We start from the raw sequence: 21410 nt of genomic DNA on the forward strand, positions 1-21410 counted from the left end.
TGATCACACTATCAAGTACAAGAGACCTGATTTTACTCTAGTCCCAATGTAAATGAGAACTAATTTCACCCAAGGCAATAGAGTTACACTAACATGAAGCTGGTGTGACAGATACATTATTAGAGTTGGTCAAATTTTCATTCATTTTTTTTTTTTAAACAAAGAAGGTTTGTCAAAATGGACATTTCAGGAAATGTTCATTTTCAAAGAATTTTTTTTTAAGTTTTCATCAAAAAAGGTGCTTTTCAGAAAAAGCCAAGAAAAATTCAGAAACCTTGAAAAAGTCAAATCTTATGTTTAGTTTATCATTGCTTTGTAGAATATTCTAGGGTTGCAAAACCACATGAAGGTTTAAGAATCCTTGTCAGGGTTCCCTCCCCACTCTGAACTCTCGGGTACAGACATGGGGACCCAGATGAAAAACCCCCTAAACTTATTTCTACCAGCTTAGGTTAAAAACTCCCCAAGGCACAAATTCTCCTTTGTACCTTGGATCAGGTAACACTGCCACTACCAAGTGATTTAGACAAACTCAGGGAAAGGCCCACTTGGAGTTCCTACTCCCCCCTAATATCCCCCCAAGCCCTCACACCCCCTTTCATGGGGAGGCTTGAGAATAAACAAGATGAGCACAGACCAACCTTGGGTTTTTTTAGGACACTAAAAAAAACCCCAATCAGATTCTAAAAGAAACAGAACTTTATTATAAAGAAAAAGGTAAAAGAAGCACCTCTATAAAATTAGAATGGAAGATAATCTTACAGGGCAATCAGATTCAAAAACACGGAGGATTTCCCTCTGGGCCAAACTTTAAAGTTACAAAAAGAAAACCAGGAATACACCTTCCTCTCAGCACAGAGAAAATCACAAGCCAAAACAAAAATAAACTCACACATTCCCTTGCTAGTACTTACTAATTCTAATGGAGTTGGATTGCTTGCTTCCTTGATCTGTGTCTGGCAAGCACACAGAACAGACAGACCAAAACCTTCCCCTCCCCCCAGATTTGAAAGTATCTTGTCCCCTTATTGGTCCTTTTGGTCAGGTGCCAGCCAGGTTACCTGAGCTTCTTAACCCTTTAGAGGTAAAAGGATTTTGTGCCTCTGGCCAGGAGGGAGTTTATAGTACTGTATACAGGAAGGTTGTTACCCTTCCCTTTATATTTATGACAATCCTGTTAAACTGTAAACTGTGGTACAGCCTTAATTATGGGTTTTGCAACCCTAGAATATTAAATACTGAATGTGTTTTTCCAGAGGAAGACACAAATTTACTAGATTTTCATTGTTGCGTAGCAAGAAGTTTTATCCTCCTTGTATTTTTTGTTTTTGATGGTTTTTATTTCCAAGAACCAAAAAACCCTCTGATTTTATAACAGTCCCAAATACCAAAGAACCCCAACAACAAAGCACCAAAACAACAAAAAAATTACTACCTAGTAACACAACACCCACCGTGATTCCAAAGCATAATCTTAGTTTGTTCTCATGCACAAAACACAACAGGGATATTACTAACTATAATGTGCGAGCATTTAGAGACTTTTGGGTGCCATAATTGAACCTGAATATCAGACAACATAATTTCAATTAAATTCCCTGAATTTACCCATGACAAATTATTCCTCTAGAGTTCACAAGGCAATACCTGGTCTGCATTAAAGTTCCAGCCGTGAAATAAATTGCTTTGATTTCTGTCAGCAAAAACCAGGACTGAACTTTAAAGATTTCATGGAACTGCCTCAACAAGTTCATGTTGCATTAGAAATGATATGCCATTGCAGTTACAAATGCACATTCCCCCAAAGCTAAAGTATAATTTCATGCAGGTCACACTTTTGCCATCGACACACATATCTAATTGGGATCACTTTTTGTGGTAGCTAGAATAATGATTCTTTATATTTGTAAAATACTAATCTTTACTTTGAAACTGTAGTACAAGAGGCAGTGACATGTAGTGAACTAAGCATGGAGCTTGGGAGCCAGGAGAAGCTGGAGCCCAATCCCAATTCTGTTACTCGCTAAATATATGGCTTTGGGAAAGTCAGTGAAGGCAAAATTTTCAAAACTTGGGCCTCTGAAGTTAGGCTCTTAAAAGCACCTAACTAATCGCCTTCATTTTCAGGGGGAAATCTTGAAACTATTTTCAGGGCCAACAGAGTTACTTTCAAGAACAGTAATGCACAGAGAGATCTGGAGATCAGACAGATCAGTGAGTTAGCTCAGCAAACCTAACAAGTTTTATACTACTAAAAGCCACTTTTCAAGGGTCACTTGCACACCTAATATCAGACAGCATATGGGGGGTGGTGGAAAAGGAACATAAATGCCCCCGATATTTTTCAGGCCAGGATACTTACAGTAGATACTTCTAAGCAGATGTGAAGCTACTTTTGCATATATTCAAGTGGCAAGCTATTTCTGCATACATTCAAGTTCAGAGTAAACAGTAAAAGTAAACAGGTACACACCACTTCTTTTTTTAGCAGCATATCTGTACAGAACAAATAAGTTAGGTGCACACTCCTAGTCATGATAGCTATAAGCTGACAACAAATGGAAATTCACCATCTATCAGTTCTAAGTTCAAGCTCCCCCCAAAGCATCAATACACTTACTCTTTTCCCCTGCCACCTCACACCCTCTTGGAAAGCTATACATTCACTGGACTCTTATTCAATTTTTCTTTTATGTATTCCTTATCCTGTATGTATTTACTTTGTAAGTTTATCAGCTCCCCCATACCCTTATTTCAGCCAGTGTTTTTCCAGCTCTCACTTGCATTTCTCTCTCTATCCTGCTTTTTCTTCTCTACATCCTTTATATTTGTGGGTGAGAGGCATTTCCTCCGATCCTCTTATTTTCCCAGTTACTCCCAATCACTCATAACCAAGCATTGCATTGACCTTCCACCTGGAACCCATTCTTGCTGCTCCTTCAGTCAGCCTGAAAGGGTTAATACAAGCCAAGTTCAAGCAAGTGGCTGAGTGCATTGCCTCTGCAGCACTCCAGGCAAAAAAAGCAAAGGACTTTGATTGTTCCCTGAACTCTGACAGGCTGCCATCTAACCACCAGTCCAGCTTCAGCTTGTCTCTGCTCCCCTTTCCTTTTAATATCATATCCTGCTTCTCTAGTTCCATCCTCGTCCCTTTGCTCTCTTTTGGGAATCCACATATTATTCTCTGAAAACAGGTGTGTGTTTAGTCCACATTAAACAAACACGTAAGAGGCTTTCCAACCTTGGTTACTTCACATCACGCCGTGTCAGCTTGGCCATCCTTCTTTCAAGCCACCAAAAGCAGCTGAAGCAGCCTCCAATTTGTGTAACATGCTCTTCCCTCTCCACCTCCCAAACTTCTGAAGATTCAATCTCTTCCTTGAAGCATTGCTGTTACAATGAACACACCCCATACTGTGTTTGGGGGCAAGGAGGGGATAGTGTGGCACATTATGCAGATCAGCATATAGTATGTAAATAATAAATATTGTTAATCAAAACCACTCGTTCTGACCTGCTGCAGTCAAACATGTCCAGACTGAACATGGCATCATTCATAAGAAAACAAAGGAATTGGATACCTGCTCTTTATTGCAGTAATGAGTGCCAAGAGCAATTTAAATTTTGTTGCACAATACAAGGATGGATGCTAACTACAATGTTCATAAAGCAACCACCACAAACCACCTATATCACTTGTAAGTACGTCAGCACAACTGTACCCATACAACAGCTGTCTATATTGATTCCTTTCCCTTCTTAGATCCAGATCCAAAGAGGCTTTTTGTTGGTGGTAGGGGTTTTTTGGTTTTGTTTGTTTCTATTAATTAAACAAAGACAAATTCACAGTAATTAAGACTGAAGCCTTTCATTTATCAACAAAGTACAGAAAAGACAACATGGATTATACATGTCCCCACTTTGTCCAATGTGCCTCGAAAGCAATATCTGGGAGGCCACCACAAACAGGTAATTGAATCTCCAGATCGATTGAATCCTGGATGTCTTTGCTGAGACTGACAACAAGAGCGCCAATAATTAGAGGCATTTGTGATGTGGACATAGGAACTTACTTCACACAGGGCTCTGAATACTCCTTAGATAGTAACTACTTTTCATCACTAACACTCTGGGCTAAAGAGGGAGGGGGGACAGATTCAGAACAAGAACCCAAGGTGTCTGTAGAAACAAAGTTAAACTCCATCTGTTTTAGTTCAGTACATGCTGAGGGCAGGGCAACATCTGAGAGATCTGAGTAGGAAGTTTGTCACACTGTAATGCAGGAACACTCCAATCATTTCAGGTCATTACCAGCTTTGTAGTTTTAAATTGCCATTTTCAGGAACTGTTTTCTATACAAGCCATGAAAAAAGAATTGTTGAGCTTTCCTCTGGTACAGTTAGACTGTTCCATTGCTTTACCATGACACCACTGAGGACACATTTAGCAGCATATCCACCTAACATCACATATAACAACAACGTAAAAGACACAGAAGAAATATTTCAAAGTCCAGCTGCACCTCAGGAAAATGGAGAAAATTCTCTATCAGCAAAAGAAAATGCAGCCCATTCCTAGCAGCTCACCCCAAAAATGATTTATAAAATGGAGCATCTGGCTTTTTTTTAACACAATGAAATTACCCCCCTTTTTCCCCCCCTAACCTCCACTTGATATTTTCTATTTCAAATCCTTTAAGGAAGCACTACTGAAAATTACTCTTAATCCAGAAAGTTTATTCAAAAAAGCTTGTATAACTTTATATGTTATTAAAACAAACATCTTAGAACATTATTAAACGTGACACTTAATCCTCAAAGTTTATCCAAAAAGGCTTTTATAGTCTTATCTGTTATTAAAACATTTAAGAAGATGACATTGTTTGCACTATGTCAGCAGTTGAGACAGACGGGTAGTGAAGATCTACGTACAGTACCTTTCTGTTTGAAACTGATTTAAAAATATAGTTAAAAATGGATGACACTGACCTGAGACCATAGAGGACTGTTCCATCTGGATGCAAACGAATCATTCTGTTCTTCACAGTGACCCCATGTACAAATGATTTCTTGTCATTCAAGAAGTAGGTATCAGGAACCCAAAGCTGATCAGCTACTCTATTGTCCAGTGTAAGATTTAAAGGTATTACATTATACGACAGCCTCTTATCCCTCCACGCTTGCTGAAAGTACATTGTCAAAGTATAGTCCTGCAATATTAAAAACAGAATCATTATTTGCAACGAAACAGACTATATACGTAGGCATATACGACAAATGTATTAAAATGCAGCTTATACTTTGTGGCACCACTTGCGCACAGAAACTTCAGCTTTGTATTTTCACAGGTCATTTATTTATGTGTATATAGAGAAGAAAAGACTATATACACTCTTAACAATAGGGATTGGAATACAGGTAGACTTGGGTATTACCAGATGTTATTGAAATGAATTCGAGGGCCTATTAAAAATTTTAACTCTTTTTAACACTGCTGTTTAAAGTCTGTCTACAATTTATGAAACATAAACTCAAGGAGTTCTACAAGTCTGTGTGTTCTAGAACACAGGAAATTCTAAAACATGGAATCTGAGCCAAATTATGTGTTAACGTTTTATCCCATGGTCTCTGCTGAATTCAATGGTGTAACAAGGAATGTGTCAATTCAGAATCAGTTCCTGTAATGCTTCCTAAAAATACACCCAGCCCTTTTGACATTCTTTTCTACATGAAAAACGACTGTGACCCCGTTAGCTTTCATTAAGGGGACTAAAACAACAAGAAAGACTCCTAGCTCCAATCCCAAAAAGTCTTATTTATATATTTAATTTTATGGATTGAGTAAGTCCCATTTAGTTCAATGACACTATTCATAGCATATAACATTGAACACATGTATATGTCTTTGTAGGTTTAGGAACCAATTGACTTTGAATCAGGCTCTTAATGAATACTTTGGAGTTGTGCTGGTCTTTTGATAATTGAGCAGAGATATGCTTGTAAGTATATCACTATGAACTGTTAAACAAAAGAGGAACTATATTAATTATATATTGTATATTATATTAAACATAAACTTTTCACTCCATAGACAAAACCTAGTACAGGTATACAGTCTCTCTCTGACTGTCCATGGATGGAATAATGACTGTAAAATTAAACCAGAGACAGGCAGCCTTCATTTGCAAACTACCCGAAGAGGCACAATGGCATAACTTCTGTTTTCTAAGAGATCAGAATAAGGCTCACAGTGTTTTGTTTGGGTATTGTCATTTAATATGATCTTCATTGCTTCATGAGAATTGTTAGCTTAAGAAATATGATTATTGTCCCTTTTAGTAGATGCAGTCAATAAAGCTGCTTTGATTATGAACACCCCCGGAAGCCAGAGAATTTATTATTTTCTGAAAGCTTGTCGCTATCCATCAGCCTGAGAAAGTTTTGGGCATATGAATCTTATCTTATTTTGAATAAGTGATCATTTACTGTGACTATGCCTCACATGTTAACTTTCACCATTTGTCTGCTAACAGAGAAACTTAGAGATACTCTTGGACAAACACAAGTTACTCTGCAAACTGCTGTACTAATTCTCAGTTAATTTACTTTTTAACTACTCTTCACAACTATTGTCCAGAAGGCAAGAGAATACAGTTGAGAATGGAAACCAGTACCACAGTAGACAGAGGAAAGAATTCCACCCCCCCACCCCTGCTGAACCTCCCTAGTAAAGTTATCTGTAACTTAGCAGCCCTGAAATTAATCTCTCTCAGGACTGTCAGGGGTGCATGAGATTTCACTTTTCAAATACTCACAGGCACACTCTATGACAGAACAGGCAAGAATAATTCCTCACAAAACACAAAAATGGAGGTCTATTAACATTTTCCCTCGCCCACACTTGCCACTTCCAGTGTTACTGTTTAAGGGACAAGCTTTCAAAGGACACGTGAAAATACACATGTGATGTAGGCACTCCCCAAAATTCACATTTAAAAAATATACTTCACATTTCTAGAAATCCTACCTTCAGATGGGGAAACAGACAAAGAGGTTAACTGACTTCTTCAGCGTTACAGGGCAAGGCCAGGGCAGAACTGTAAATGAAACTGATCTGACTTCCTGATTCCTAATCCCAGGCTTGAACCATTAGACCAGACATTTTCCTTGGCTAAGCTTTTCACACATAGATCAGGTTTGCGGGTGCAATTATTGACTTGATTATAAAAACAGGTCAACATGCAAATACATGCATTTTGAAAATACGACAGGAACAGTTTTTTGCTTTTTTTCAACCTCCATTTCCACTCACTGAACTAGTGGAATGATGCTTAAAATACAATATTTGAAAGTTAGCTGGTCCTGCTTCTCCTGCAGTGCACAAGTCAATGTATTTGAGGTAGGGTAAACTCTCACTTTTTTCTAAAAAGAAAGAAACGTTCTCTATAGGACAGAAACTCTCTTTGAATGAATGATTACATTCCTGTTCCCAGCAGAGTCCATCAAGGAGAGTTTCTAAATGCTTTTTTTAGTCTTTCTTCCCAGTCTGGTTAAAAGTGAGCTCTGATTCAGAAAGCTATTAATAGCCTTGCTTTCCCTTCCACATATAATGGAATAGTGAAACTTTCATACAGTCCTCTTCCCTCTGCATTCTACATTTAAAGGTGAACAGACCTTTTAGCCTAAATCCTTAGGTCCGGGTTTTATATTTTTCCTGTTGCTGGAATCACATACACCTAAACAAAACAAGAAATATTTTCCTGTGCACCCTTTATAATAATGGAAACACTCATTCCTGTACTAAGGACCATGCAAGTAGGTAAGTGAAGAAGGAATTTTCAACCATTTTATTATAAAATATGTTTGCCTTTAAAAATGTTAAACCTATCCATACAGTTTCTTAATGATATGACGTGAAAAAGCTTTAAAAAAAATCAAATGTTTTTCTTAGTTCACCATAAAAGATTCAGGTCCTTAAAAACGGGATTCCAGTATCATGTTAACTATTTTATTCTTCTGTCTACTAACAGATCTGCAAAATTTGTTCCATAACCAGACATTAAAAGCTACTCAGTTATGCATTGCCAGTAAGAAAATGTATTATCTTCATTACAGTAACATAACACCCCATTTCTAAGTTTATGAGCCATGGCTAACTCTCCTCCAATGCCTTTAGAAAATCAGGGACAGCGAATTCTATGCATTTTCTAAATTACGGCCTACATGTACTGATATATCTTTCCCTGTCAATTACCTACACAACATTAACAAAGAACAACTTTCCTTCTTTATGTATCAATAGAGGAGGTGGGCCTTCCTCTAGTGAGCTGAAAACCTGGAATCTGAATAACTCCAAACTTTCAAAATCTTTGGAGTTGATGCTCTGATGCAGTTCATCAAAAAGACAGGGCCATGTCATTGCGGGCTTGTTTACATGGTACTGCTGTGCAAATTAGAGGGGCATGTTTTCTAGGGTACTCTAACTGCCCCGCATAGACCTGCTGGCATGCTCCAAATGGTATCCAAGTGAGCATTAATATAATCCAGTTTGAAATGGGGCTCTCTCAACATGAAGTAGGTACCTTTTAGAGCCTGCCAACAGCATCTACACAGGGCAGTTAGAGAGCAACTCTACAGTTAGAGCACTCTACAGCTCACACCCCCCCTACTTCGCACTGTGGCACTGTATAGACAAGCAGTAAACTGGAAGAACAGAAGCAAATCCAAATTTCAGAGAGGTTCAGATATGGTGTTGTAGTTCAGATCTATCTCTAATCAAAAGGACTGAATTTTCCAAAAGTGACCACTGATTTTGGATGCTCAACTTGAGACACCTTAAAAGGGATCATTTTTAGATAGCAATGAGAGTTCTCACTTTCAGAAAATCAGACCTTTCAAGGTGTCTTAAGTAGCGTATCCAAATATGTAGACACACCAGCTCATTAGTCACATAAGATACAATTCACAGCTCAGTAAGGAAGAGAGAAAAATCTATTTTTAAAACCTGAACTGAAACAGGAGTAAGGAAATCAAATGCACAATCGAGTCTCGGTTATAAAGAGGTCTGTCATGTGAGCATCTCAAGGCATGTAACACTTTAAAAGCGATTGCAAACATGTTCAGCTAGAAGCAATATGAAAAAGAAAAAAAGTCTTTATCTTACAGTTAATAAGGGAGTTCCCTGATGCCCCAAGGGCAGAGTTCCAATGGCATGCAAATGCTTTGTCCTCACAGAACAAATGATGGACAGAGAACTAGATGGAACTGGAAGACAGGAAAGAGGATTTTGATAAAAAAAAAAAAGGCAGTCACTTCTTGAAAAATTCACATGAAATAGAGGTAAGGATTGTTAGGAGGTAAAAATGAATGTGTAGGTGAAACAAGAGCCAATGCACTTAGAAAGCCTGGCACAAAACAATAATTACAATGGGTTGAGTGAAATGTGAAACCAAGGCTCAATGAATAATCATTTCTGCCTCTGTGCATATGTGCCACATATGCATAGCCAACACAGAGATTATTTGTGCATGTGCACATACAGTGGATAGCTCATCTAACTTTCATGAAGCTTGTTTTCAATCCAGTTAATCAACTCCTCCCATAAATAATTCTTAAAAAAACAAACAAAAATGCTATTTTTAGAGCTGAGAGTTCCAGTCCTGCTAATGAATTTGTAAGGGTTAGAAATAAAACAATTTACATAGGTTTGATTTTGTTGACCTCCCTGCCTTCCCACTTCGTTCCCAACAAACCCTGAGCCCTACTCTTTCATGTATTAGATGTCTCCATGATTTTTCTTGGATCCACTTGGGCTGCTTGGGAACACAGGGATTTCAGGGGAGGAGGGATCATAGGAGACAGGCTGTGGGATTGGAGGCCCACCATTTTCCCAGCTCTGCAAACTGATCCAGTAAAGTACATAAACACATGCTCATCTTTAAGCATGTGAGCAGTCCATATGAAGCCTTTTGCACAGCTTTCATTACTGTCCCATTGTTTCATCCTAAGTAAGCTTTTTGTTTCTGTCAAGATACACAAAGATCATAAGAACAGCAAGTTCAAGATGAAGTTAACTATTTTTTTATGTTAATAAAAATTCAGTGATTAGTGTATTAAAATTAGCATTAATATGGCTATCACCCTGGCCACAGTCATTAACTTTCTGCAAGGATATCTGGAGAAACTTTTCACTGCTGCTAATATAAATACACTAGAACATAACAAAGCATTTCACAAATAGACCATGTTACAGTCAGCCAAGTTAATGATTGATGAAGATCAGTTTCCACTATCCAAATGAAATCACTGGAGGTAATTGTGAGACTTCATGGTCACAAATATCAACAACTTACAGATAACACCCTTCTCTGTTCTTTGTTCACTGGGGACACTGATAACAGTCCATCCAGCTATCTCAGGACCTGGTCAAGATCAACAAGTGGATGAAAGGCAGCTGCTGACACAAAACTTAAGCAAGACAAAGGTGATGCTATTGGTAAGGAGGCAGCATTCTGAAGGACTAGCCACCATCACCCCCTAATAAAGATGTCTCCCCTGAAACAGACAAATTGTTTCATAATCTCCTTCTGGACTTTCAAATAGTTACAGCTGCTGAAAAACACCTTCTATCTGTGACTGGCAAGAAGATTGTGCTCTGAAATATCACGTAATGACCTGGCCACAGTGGGCAATAATATGGCACTTTAAGATACTCCACACACACATAATCTGATAGCAGAGGAAAAACTGCCAGTCATCACTCTGAGCGTGACCTGAAAAGAAGGAAACTCCTCCAACTCTGTACTTTCAATTATCCTCTGGTACATTTTCTAGATGAGATTAATGGTATTTAATTTAACAGAAAGATCTAATAACATAAGAACAGATATCGTCCTCCCATCAACAGAGAAGAGAGATGTATCTATCAACAGATCTAACTAATACCCTTTCCATTCCATGTTCTGGCCTGAAACCTGCCTGTGAAAGCTCTGGGATTTTTGTGATAGACAGCTGTGATTAAATATGGCTTTTACTAGCTTTAACATTTTTGGTGCCAAAAGCTGTGCTCAATGAACAATCTTATTACACCAGATCATCTTCTCTTTAAGCCATTGTTTTGGCATAGTCTTCTCTGAGAATGCAGCTAGGTATTATCATCTCCATTTTACAAATGGGTAAACTGAGGCACAGTAAGGTCACGTGACTTGTTGTATATTCCATATAAAGTTTGAAGCACAACCAGAAACAGAATCCATCTGTCTTAGATTCCTGACTTGTGCTTTTAACCACAAGACCAGCCTTAAATATATGGTGAATAGTCTTTAACTATTGTACCCATAGCACAATTTACCCACAAAAGCCATACGTCATTATGATATGTCATAAAATGTAGCCGGAAATTGGTTACAGCTAGAGTACCAGATGGTCAACAGCAATATATTCTAAGGCTTCTGAGATGTCCACCTTAATTAACAGTCCAAGTATGGGACACGTGGGTGATGGGCTCTTGATAAGGGTGATCCCAATTCAAAAGACTTTAATTATCTATTTATTCTGCTGGTAAAAAAATCAAGGATAAACACTGTGACTTTTTCTGTTTGATCACTGTCTATTAATTAACTTTCTAATCTAACAGTAAAGTGTGACTCTTGTATACGCAATCAAAACAAATGTATGTTGCATGCTTTTTAATACAAAAACTAAATAAAATATTGGGGTGGGAGGGAGAAGGCTTTAACTTGACCCAGGTATAATCAATTAATAACTAATATTTAAAATCAAGAAGGGCCCAAGACAGACAAGGAAGTTTCTAAATTTCAGGAATGTTGAGAACTGAAATAGGGTTCAGCTGCAAAGGTTGGATCCTGGTCTGAAGTTCTTCAGAGTTTGAGGACGTTCAAATCTAGGCACAACAACGTTTAAAGCTTTATTCTTTTTCTTCTACATTCAACAAACACAGAATTCACAATAATAAAAGCACTGACTTACACCTTTATTAGGGGACTGCACAGCTATTGAAACACTTTGAAAATAATACAACTGAACTATTTTAGGTGGAGAAAAATAAATAAGTATGAGGAAAATTTAAAGCCATATAAATAAAACATGCAGCAACAGGAAGGAGAATAAGTTATTTATTTCTTCTCATTAGAAATGACTGAAGAACTCATCTGTGGCTTGGTTTAGGTCCATCTCACACAGATTTCCCAGTTATCCCTAATTTGTAAAAATAAAAAGTTTATTTCAGTCCCCACCATGAGATTTAAAGCCAGATGCTTTCTTTTGGAAAATGTTTGAAGCTGAACATTGCTGTGTGCTATAATTTATTTATTACATGCATTTATAAGGGGCCCTATCACTGACATACTCAAGGGCTATTAATAAAAGAAAACTAAAAATACAACATTTACTTATGGAGCAAAGAATTCGCATCATCCCACTCCTTCAGCAGACATAGTTGGCAATTTAACAGACAAGAGGCCAGTTTCCTCAGAGGACTAACCAGTATGTGTGACCACCCAATGTCACAGAAAAAACAAATACAGAACCCAAAGAGGTGCATCATACAATGCGATGCAAAAGATACAGAGGCTCTGACAGATCTCTTTCACGAAGGTCCTCTATAGCAGAGGACCTACCACTGAGAATCCTTTCCAGTCCCTGACCTCCTTTGAAAGCCATCCGACGAAGTGAGCTGTAGCTCACGAAAGCTTATGCTCTAATAAATTTGTTAGTCTCCAAGGTGTCACAAGTACTCCTTTTCTTTTTACGGATACAGACTAACATGGCTGCTACTCTGAAACCAAGAATCGGAGTATCCCTGTTGATCAGAACTACTCATCTGGGACTGAGGGTAAGAGAACACAGTGCAGAGCATGACCTTGAAGCTTCAGAGAGACCAACAGTGACCTATACAAGATCAGAGGGTATTGTCAATGTAATGGTTTTGTGCCAACGGATATTCCAAAGCAAATGTCAACGTAAATTCTACCAATGCATGTCATTTCAAAAGGTACTTATATTAGTCAGTGACTCTCCAGTTCAAATACACATGGTCAGTGTTCAGCCAATATCTAAATCCTTTGATAGAGCTAGATTTGAATATCTTTGGTCTTTCAAAGCCTCTTCTCCTGCACTGGATTCGAAACACAACAAGCTTCCTAAAAGGTAACTCATCATTTTCCTAAACGGGAATTGCATGGTCTGAAGCACATTTATGATTCTTCCAAAAGCAACAGATTCCAACATATAACCCAAATGTTTATTCCATGAGGGATTATTCCAGAAAATATGTACCACAAACATCCCATATCACAAGCACGGGCAAAAAACAGGCAAAAGGCATCTACCTAAGGCAGCATACCACTAAGGGCCACACATTACTGAGTGTTGCAACCGACTTCCATGCTGTTTATGTTCACAGCTAACATTCTTCATGTTTGTCAGATGGGTTTGAACCCTGGGCACCCAGTACCAAAGGCACAAGTCCAGCCCAACTGGCTAACGAAGAATTGCAGCTCTGCTGTTTCAGGTGTGTTTGGGGGGCAAAAAGCCCTTGGTTCAGTTCCCACTGATGACATGAAGTCTGTGGGTAAGAGGCTACATTACAGTGTCAAGACTGTGTGACCACCAGTTAATGCCTCCTTCCTCAATGCTTTCAGTATCAAATATTTACATTGTTTCTACTGAATTATAATTACAGTTACACTGAATTATATATAACTGGGCAATACAATACTCTTAGCCTTCGTGCCCTGCAATATCATGCAATTAGTGCTGGAGCGTTTCCTCTCATGCCAATTAATTAAGGAAGAGACTTAAGCAAGAGACACACTTGATTTTAGGCTCAAACAAATCACCCAGGCAGAACCATGACATCGCACTTAACCACAGGCTAGCAATGTGTGTGTCATTCTAATAAAAAAGCATGTGCAGCATCAACACTATGCCTTTTACTTCCCTGATTTGTTGCCTCCTGACACCAAGAGGCAATGTGATCAAGTACATTAAACGTGGGGCGAGAGCCGGGAAATCCAGCTCTGCCACTTACTCATTGTGAGACTTTGGTCAAGTCAGTAAACCTCTCAGTGATTCACAGTTTTGCCAACTGTTCGAAGAGGTCAGTCATCTTGGTAAAATGTTGCGAGGTTCTCAGAGGAAAGACAGTGTGTGAGTGCGAATTATTAACAGAGAGTTAAGGCGTGTGAGTTAATATCTTTTTACTGGCCCAAGCTCTGCTGGTGAAAGAGACAAGCTTTTGAGATTCACAGAGCTCAGGTCTGGGTATTCATATTAATTACATTAATTATTTAAAATATTAATTAAAATTGTTAAAGTATTAACATTAATTTAGCACATTTTCTTTAAACAGCAAGACAATTATTTTAACAAAAAATGCTCTGCCACAGACAACATCAGGTTTCACTGTAATCTAGTCGTACATTCATGTTTACAAAGTACTCTAAAACGTGTCAGCAATCCACATGAGATACCCAAAGGGTTACACTTTACATTTGGGTATCTAATTTTTTGACTATGAATTTTAACCCAGTTGTGTATCACAAAATTGGCTATAAGGCCAACTGCCAAAGATGTTGGAGGAACTCTGGATTCACAGGTTACTTACTGGTTATTCAATTCTACAATAACAAAATTTCTGATGAGAGCTAAAGTCAGACAATAGAAACAGTATTTGAGTTTGGAATTCAACATTAACAGGCTGTGACTGAAGGACCACTTGTTATAATTACTCTAGACTATGAAAAACATGCTAATGTTGTTTATTTGTGGTAGTCACAATATGTGATCTTGCAGAACTGGAGAGAGCTACAAGCAGATTTTTACAAAAGAAAAGATTTGTTGGCAAAAGCCACTTTTGATGATGATCTAAAGGAAGAGACCAGGAGATGCTGAACATGTCTTGAAGTCCTTATTGATATTTTTAATGAAATATTAGGGAAACCTGTGGCATATAAAGAAATTTCAAGGAAAAGAAGAAAGCATGAACTGTGACGGTGTAATAATTGCCTAGAGCTGGTCAAAAAATTATACTTTTTTTTTGCAAAAGTTCATGAAAAACTTGTTCCTTTTTTCATCCAGTCATAGTTGTAGCCTATTGCCCCAATTCAGCAAAGCACTTAGGACCATGTTACCTTTAAGCAAGCACTTAATGTGCTCCAGTGCTTTGCTGAATTGATACCTATATGAACAATGACATATGTACTCCTGTGATTTTGTTTGTTTCAATGACTGATTTTCTAATAAGTAAACCTAACACTAAATTCCTAATGAGATTTTATTATTGTAAAGAAACCAAAGAATAAAATTGAACACTTAAGTTTACACTTCTAAGCAATACTAAATTGAAAAGCATATTTTTCTTAAAAGTTGACTTCTGGGTAACCATAAATCGCTTTTTAGAAAAACTAATTCAATGAGAAAGATTGATAGGTATTTATTTAAAAATAGCAAAGTATCTTTTTTAAATTAAATGTTGCATATTGCAAAACTTTGCATGAAGAACTACTACAGGATATCCTACAAAACACTGCCTTGCTGAGATGCAATCCTTTCATGCTCTTAATTTAAGACGTGTGTGAAACTAATGGTGAGATCGCTGGCATCACTATATGTATGCCAATATACTGATTATCTTTGTCTCTGTCTTCTTTTCATCAGACCATATGTTACAGACTTCAAATTCTCCACTCTATGCTTCACTTGAGCAGCGATCGGGACTTGAATGAAAATCAAATGGCCTAAAAATCAATCCAGAACAAACAGAGATGATGCTGGCTCATAAAATCTATAAACACTGGCTCACTTATGGCTGTCTGGCCAGTTACTGTTGAAGTGGTTTGCAATCTATGTACCTTTCTAGATTCAGTAAGCTTCAAGTCCCAGATTGCATCAGAGAGAGAGAGAGAGATCTCATCTGTGGCAGACCAGAAGATCATGTTCTTTCAGATACAGACCAAGTTTACCCATGACTTTTTACTGCTACGCCAGGTTACCTGGACTTATTATAAAGGGCTCGAGGAAGCTTTGGCTTCTACAGAATGCAGTTACCTGACTTCAGAGAAGCAAACTGTTGAAACCACATGACAGCTGCACTCATCACCCAGCACTGGCTGTCAGTTCAAGGTTTCAATTGCCATTTATAAAGTCCTAACTGGTTTAGACTTAACTTATGTAACAGATTGCTTGCTCCTCCATGACCCAGCATAGCTCATCGGGAACGCTTAATATAAGGGTGAAACTTGCAGGTGCTGAAGGCAGAGCATTCTCAGCAGACCCTCACCTCTAAAATTCACTACTGCCAAAAATACATATGAGACTGGGCTACATTGAAATGTACTGCAGAATACATCTCTCTGTCCACACTAAATGAAGGTTCCCAGTTCTATCTGGCATTCAGCCTAGGATTTTCTCCATCTCTGTACCTAAACATCTCAGTGTGGCAAAGACAGTCACAATGTGTTTGCTTATTATATGTGGGTGATGTTCAATTCCATCTGTTCCATAAGGAAATTTCCACTGCATAACAATGAGTTCCTGTTCAAATGACACTCCCCTCCTGCAAGAAAGGTAGAATTTTTAAGGCTTCAGGATTGTACATTGAACCTTGATGCCTTTCTAGTGACAAAGTGATGCACAATCTAGAAATACTTGCAACATCATATAACACATGGCAACAGCTACATTCCAAGTGGCACATCCTGCACATTGAAGCAGAATTTCCCTTACAGGAGCTAAAATGAACCACAAAAATGTTCTCTTCAGTGAGAATTGGTTGTGTAATCCTAACTTGGTCAGCAGTTTCAAAAACAATCAAACAAAAAGAGCTGACTGGAAGTTTTGATTAACCTGTTTCTTTAATCTTCATTGAGCCAAATAGCACTCTAGCCAACTTCTATCCTTTGCACCCTCGCTTTCAAATGGACAGGCTGAACACTCATTTCTAGAGAAAAATACTATTTCGGTATTCTATAACATCACTTTTCTTTGCAGAGGAACTCATTTTGCTGCATTTTGTTTGGCAAGAAGCTGGTAATGGCTTTTTTGTTTGTTTCATTAAGCAGATTATTTTGCTAATATTTCCCCTAAAATATAAAGCTATCTAGCCTTCTGTATTAGTGATGGAGTGGAGATGTTTCTACAGGACAATTTTCACAGCACAGATGCACTCAATAAAATACAGTGACTCTTCGTGTGTCTGTGCTGTAGAAGCTGTTTTCACCATAACTAAAATACAGGAGCTCTTATCGTGAAAACAACAATGGTATAATACAGTATGGTATATTTCTGCACCAACTAGAAATCTGGAAGGAATGATGTTGCTGTTAAGATTTCCTGCCCAATATTGCAGACCAGAGGCCTGGAAAAGTGGCTGAACTTTTGGATGCTTCCTCAAACCAAACAGAACTTTCCAGACTTTTGGGTATTCACCCATCACTATCTGTGATTAGCACTCAGCCTTAAGTTATTTACATTGCCCTCCGCAATGTAGAAGCGCATAATACTGGTAACAGTAAGGAGACAATTCCCTCTTCCTTAACCCTCAATATGACAGGAGAACAGTGGGGTACCAGCAACGGTGCTCCGACTAGGTTAATGAGGTGGGGGGCTGATGGTAATCGTCCACTAGGTAGAATGAGGGGGTGAGGGAAGGGAACTGACAGCAGCCCTGTCCAAGGTGGTATAATTTACAGAAGTATGGCCTACGCTGGATGAGTTATTGCTAGATCATTCTCATATTTTACTTAAAGATGTGACCTCATTAAACCACATTCCTGGTGTCCGGGACAAGTCTTATGTTCACAAAAAAAAAAAAAAAACAGCGTCCGAAACACCAGCGATCCCTTTTCCCACTCTCCAAGCAGGAGAAAACGGCTATTAGGGCTTCCCAGAGAGGAAAGTCTCTCCTCCTATAGCAGAGACAGAGATAAGTGGCAAAATGTAGTGCTAGCAATCAGAAGAATGAAGAGAGAGGTAAAGAGACTTCAAAGATATGATGGTAACATGAACCAGGAACTTTTAGTTCGCACCCGAGGGGTCTAGCGCAGGAGTTACAACATAGCACTTTGGTGAGCATTGCTATTCACACCCCCATAATCCAAACTGTAGGGTAGCATAGACATGCCCTCAAATAATCTTCACCAGGTCACTGATGACTCTTATAGTGTACACACGCAAGGGAAATGGGGGAAGAGGAAGTGTGTCACTAAGAGGTGAACACACTGGCTAATTTAAAAGTGCCACTGAATTGCTCCATCTGGCCCTCCTTTTCCCAAAGAAAGTGTGCAGAGGGAGTAGAGTCTTCGATAACAAAAGAATTTAATCCTCGGCACATCCTCCAAACAGCAAAAGCCAAATGATATTTGTTTCTCTTTGAGAACCACTGCTATACACACATATACATGTTCAGTGAAATCTATTTTATTCACTCCATGTTAGGTGAGAAATATGCTCATTTTCTCAAAAAATAGTTTCATCCCCCTTTTCTGATGTCCATGATTGAACTTTTCTATCAGCTCTCACACAGCTGACAGTACCATTAATTCTAGCATAACCTGTGAAATGATTTTCATATCAGAGCATGAGGTGGCTGTGAAACTGTTACTTTAAAAAAAAATCTTCCAAGTAACTTTGTCCCTGTGAAAAAGTTAAAGTAATGGTATTCAAGTGTGTGTTACTATTCTTGTTCTTCCTTTCTTAAAAGCAAACAAACAAAAAACCTTAGCTCTGCTTGGAAAAAGTGTAGTTTCCATTTAATTGTAACGTTAGTGAAAAGTACCCATAATCCGGAAACATCACAAACTCTGGGTGCTCAGATCCTCTGCATCAACTAGCCACTTATTTCTGGTGCCTAATTTTAGGCACCAAGTTTGAAAATTTTAGCCATTTTTTGGTTTAATGCTCAACCATACAGTGATAGAGCATTTATTTTCTATCACTTGGACAGCGTGTTTAAAATACTTATATGAGTCTGGTTTCCCTTTTGCCATTCTTAACCCTTGATTCACTGTAGAAAGGATATCCGAATACTGTTTCGACTGTTAAGGTTAGCTGTGGTGGTCTCAAACATGATAGTAGCTACTACTGAAAAGTAGTGAAATATTAACTAGAAGATAGTTAACCAGCAGAAAATATGCTCCTGGAAAATTTTTTGAAAGTAGTTTATTTCATAAAATAATTCTGCTGATCTGGACATTTTCTATTTTATTTTTACACACTTTGGTATGTCTAGGAACAACTACAGAATTATTGTTTTCAGAATCCATCTCCTTCTTTAGCTTACTTCCCGTTTGAAGTTACCAACCTGTGCTTGTGACATCACAATTTACTGTTATGAAAATGCCCTTAGCAATATAGAATAAAAGTTGGCACGCCATCATGAATACATATTGCACTTCAAAAGCTCTTTCCTGCACATACATTAATTACTCCTCAAAACACCACTGTGAGATAAATATTATTGTTAATTAATGTTTATGCAGTGCTTTCACATGCTAAGCTCTGTACAATTGCTAAGTATTACTCCCATTTTACAGATGAGGAAATAAGTTGAGAGAGGCTGAGGCTAGAGTTCTGAACAAGTTCAGTGAATACTGAATAATGAATACAGCCCTATCTGGGTGAGCGCCCTACAAAAATGTTAATTATAAAAGAAAAATCATGCACAGGCCTCGGAGTATTATATTTAAAATAATTTTAAAATAAAAATTATTCTAAGATTTAGAGTTAATTTCAAAACTATAAAAATACCACCATTCATCATATTCCCTTTACTAATGTACTAATGTAAAGTTAGCTTAATTAATTCCATTATCTTATAATGGCCTCAAAGAATCTCTGATGCCTCATAGAAATTATGAAATCAGAAACAACTTGGATCATGTTTATTTTTGTTCCATTCTTTAAAACTAAAACCATAAATTCTGAATCTTCCTTCCTCAAAATACACTTATTTCTGTTGCTTATTTCTCATCTCAAGTCCCAGTCACATCATAATAATCTCCAAAAAATAAACATGAGGTCTCAAATAGAGGAGATTATCCTGACAATACTATTTGAATTTGATGTAGATTGGAGCCACGTTTTAAGGTTCCATAATTATATCTGTCTGTACACAGAGGGGAGCCTGCATTACCAGAAGTTCATTCGCTGTATTCTGTATCCTACAGAAACCCCCACAGAAGGCTACCATAGGATTCCAGCTACTTCAAGGAGTACGGTCGGAGTGAGGGCTGGCACAGGGCAGCCACCTACAGCTTCATTCCCCTCACTGCAGTAGGGCTGCCCTTCATGTCTGTCTATGGGTTGGGGAAGGAAGGATGACTTCAAAGGATAGCTATGGCAGGGGAAGCCCATGGAGGAGTAACTCCTACAAAGGCTAAATAGACTAAGCAGAACAGAGGTAAGTGGGGCATCCTTAGAGCTCCTTACCGCCTTCAGATCCCACAAGCTCAAACTGGCATTGGGAAATACTTGGACTCAGGTACTGGAACCCCACAGAGGTGGAAAATACAGGGCAGGAAAATGAGTATGAAATTCCAAGCAGCAGCTCAGAGAGGTTCCTTTCCCCTACACAACCTGTAACCACAGAGGGGAGAACAGAGTCATTAGTATTTATTATTATTATTTTTAATCATGAACACAGATTCTGGATGGGTGTATGTATGTTTACACAAAATTGAATTCTAAACCTAAAATTAACGGTGTCCCTTTAAATTAATATCTCCTCAGCACCTTACCAAATGCACTGAAGGTGGATCTAAAAAAGGAAATGGATCTTGGTAAATGCAATTTGTCAGTTATTTTTAATGTCATTCTTCAACTGCATGTGAATCAACACTAGCAGGAGTTCATTACTATTAAACACTTTCACAGATTCTTCTACTTCTCTGCCCTGCTGATTCCCAAGAAGTTCTCTAAAATGGTTCATTAATCTGTTAGTGACAAACTGATGCCTTGAAAGAGGCAACGTACTCCAGAGAGCACAAATCTCCCACAGGTATGTTCTCATAAGCATTTATATATCATGGTCTAATACACCAGAGATTACCTATTGCACCTCAGACTAATGTGTTTCTTTCCTATTTACATACACATCTTGTGGGAATAGACACAAAATATCTGGTTCAGCTACACTCAGACAAATAACCTGTAGAATCTTCCAACTGTATGTAGAGATTTAATGGGGGTTGAAGAGTGTGAGGATGGAAAAAAAAACCACACAGGAACAGTGTCATGTCATGCAGGCCTTTTTCAGTATTTTAAATGCTTATTCCCCCCCACACCCACCCACAGTCTGTGCTAGGCTTATTCTCTCTTAACTGTCAGACACTGCAGAGAGCTGACAGTATTAAAGTAAAAAGACCATTTTAAATAAGCACATGTGTTTGCTTC

The 21410-nt window shown here is 38.2% G+C and overlaps 1 protein-coding gene across 4 annotated transcripts in view; it reads right to left on the bottom strand.

Moving 5' to 3' along the window:
• The window catches only part of GABRB2 (gamma-aminobutyric acid type A receptor subunit beta2), a 248337-nt gene that overhangs the window by 152144 nt on the left and 74783 nt on the right, over positions 1 to 21410 (bottom strand). For 3 of the 4 annotated variants that reach the window (XM_007071441.4, XM_037907450.2, XM_007071440.4), the window contains exon 4: positions 4989 to 5209. In XM_007071441.4, coding sequence (XP_007071503.1) covers positions 4989 to 5209 — 221 coding nt within the window. Of the gene's footprint in view, positions 1 to 4988; positions 5210 to 5920; positions 5925 to 21410 lie in introns of those variants that run through there. The other variant, XM_043520968.1, reaches the window with a different exon arrangement.

This window comes from Chelonia mydas, chromosome 8 (genome assembly GCF_015237465.2).
Source record: "Chelonia mydas isolate rCheMyd1 chromosome 8, rCheMyd1.pri.v2, whole genome shotgun sequence".
In the NCBI taxonomy this organism is placed as follows: Eukaryota; Metazoa; Chordata; order Testudines; family Cheloniidae; genus Chelonia; species Chelonia mydas.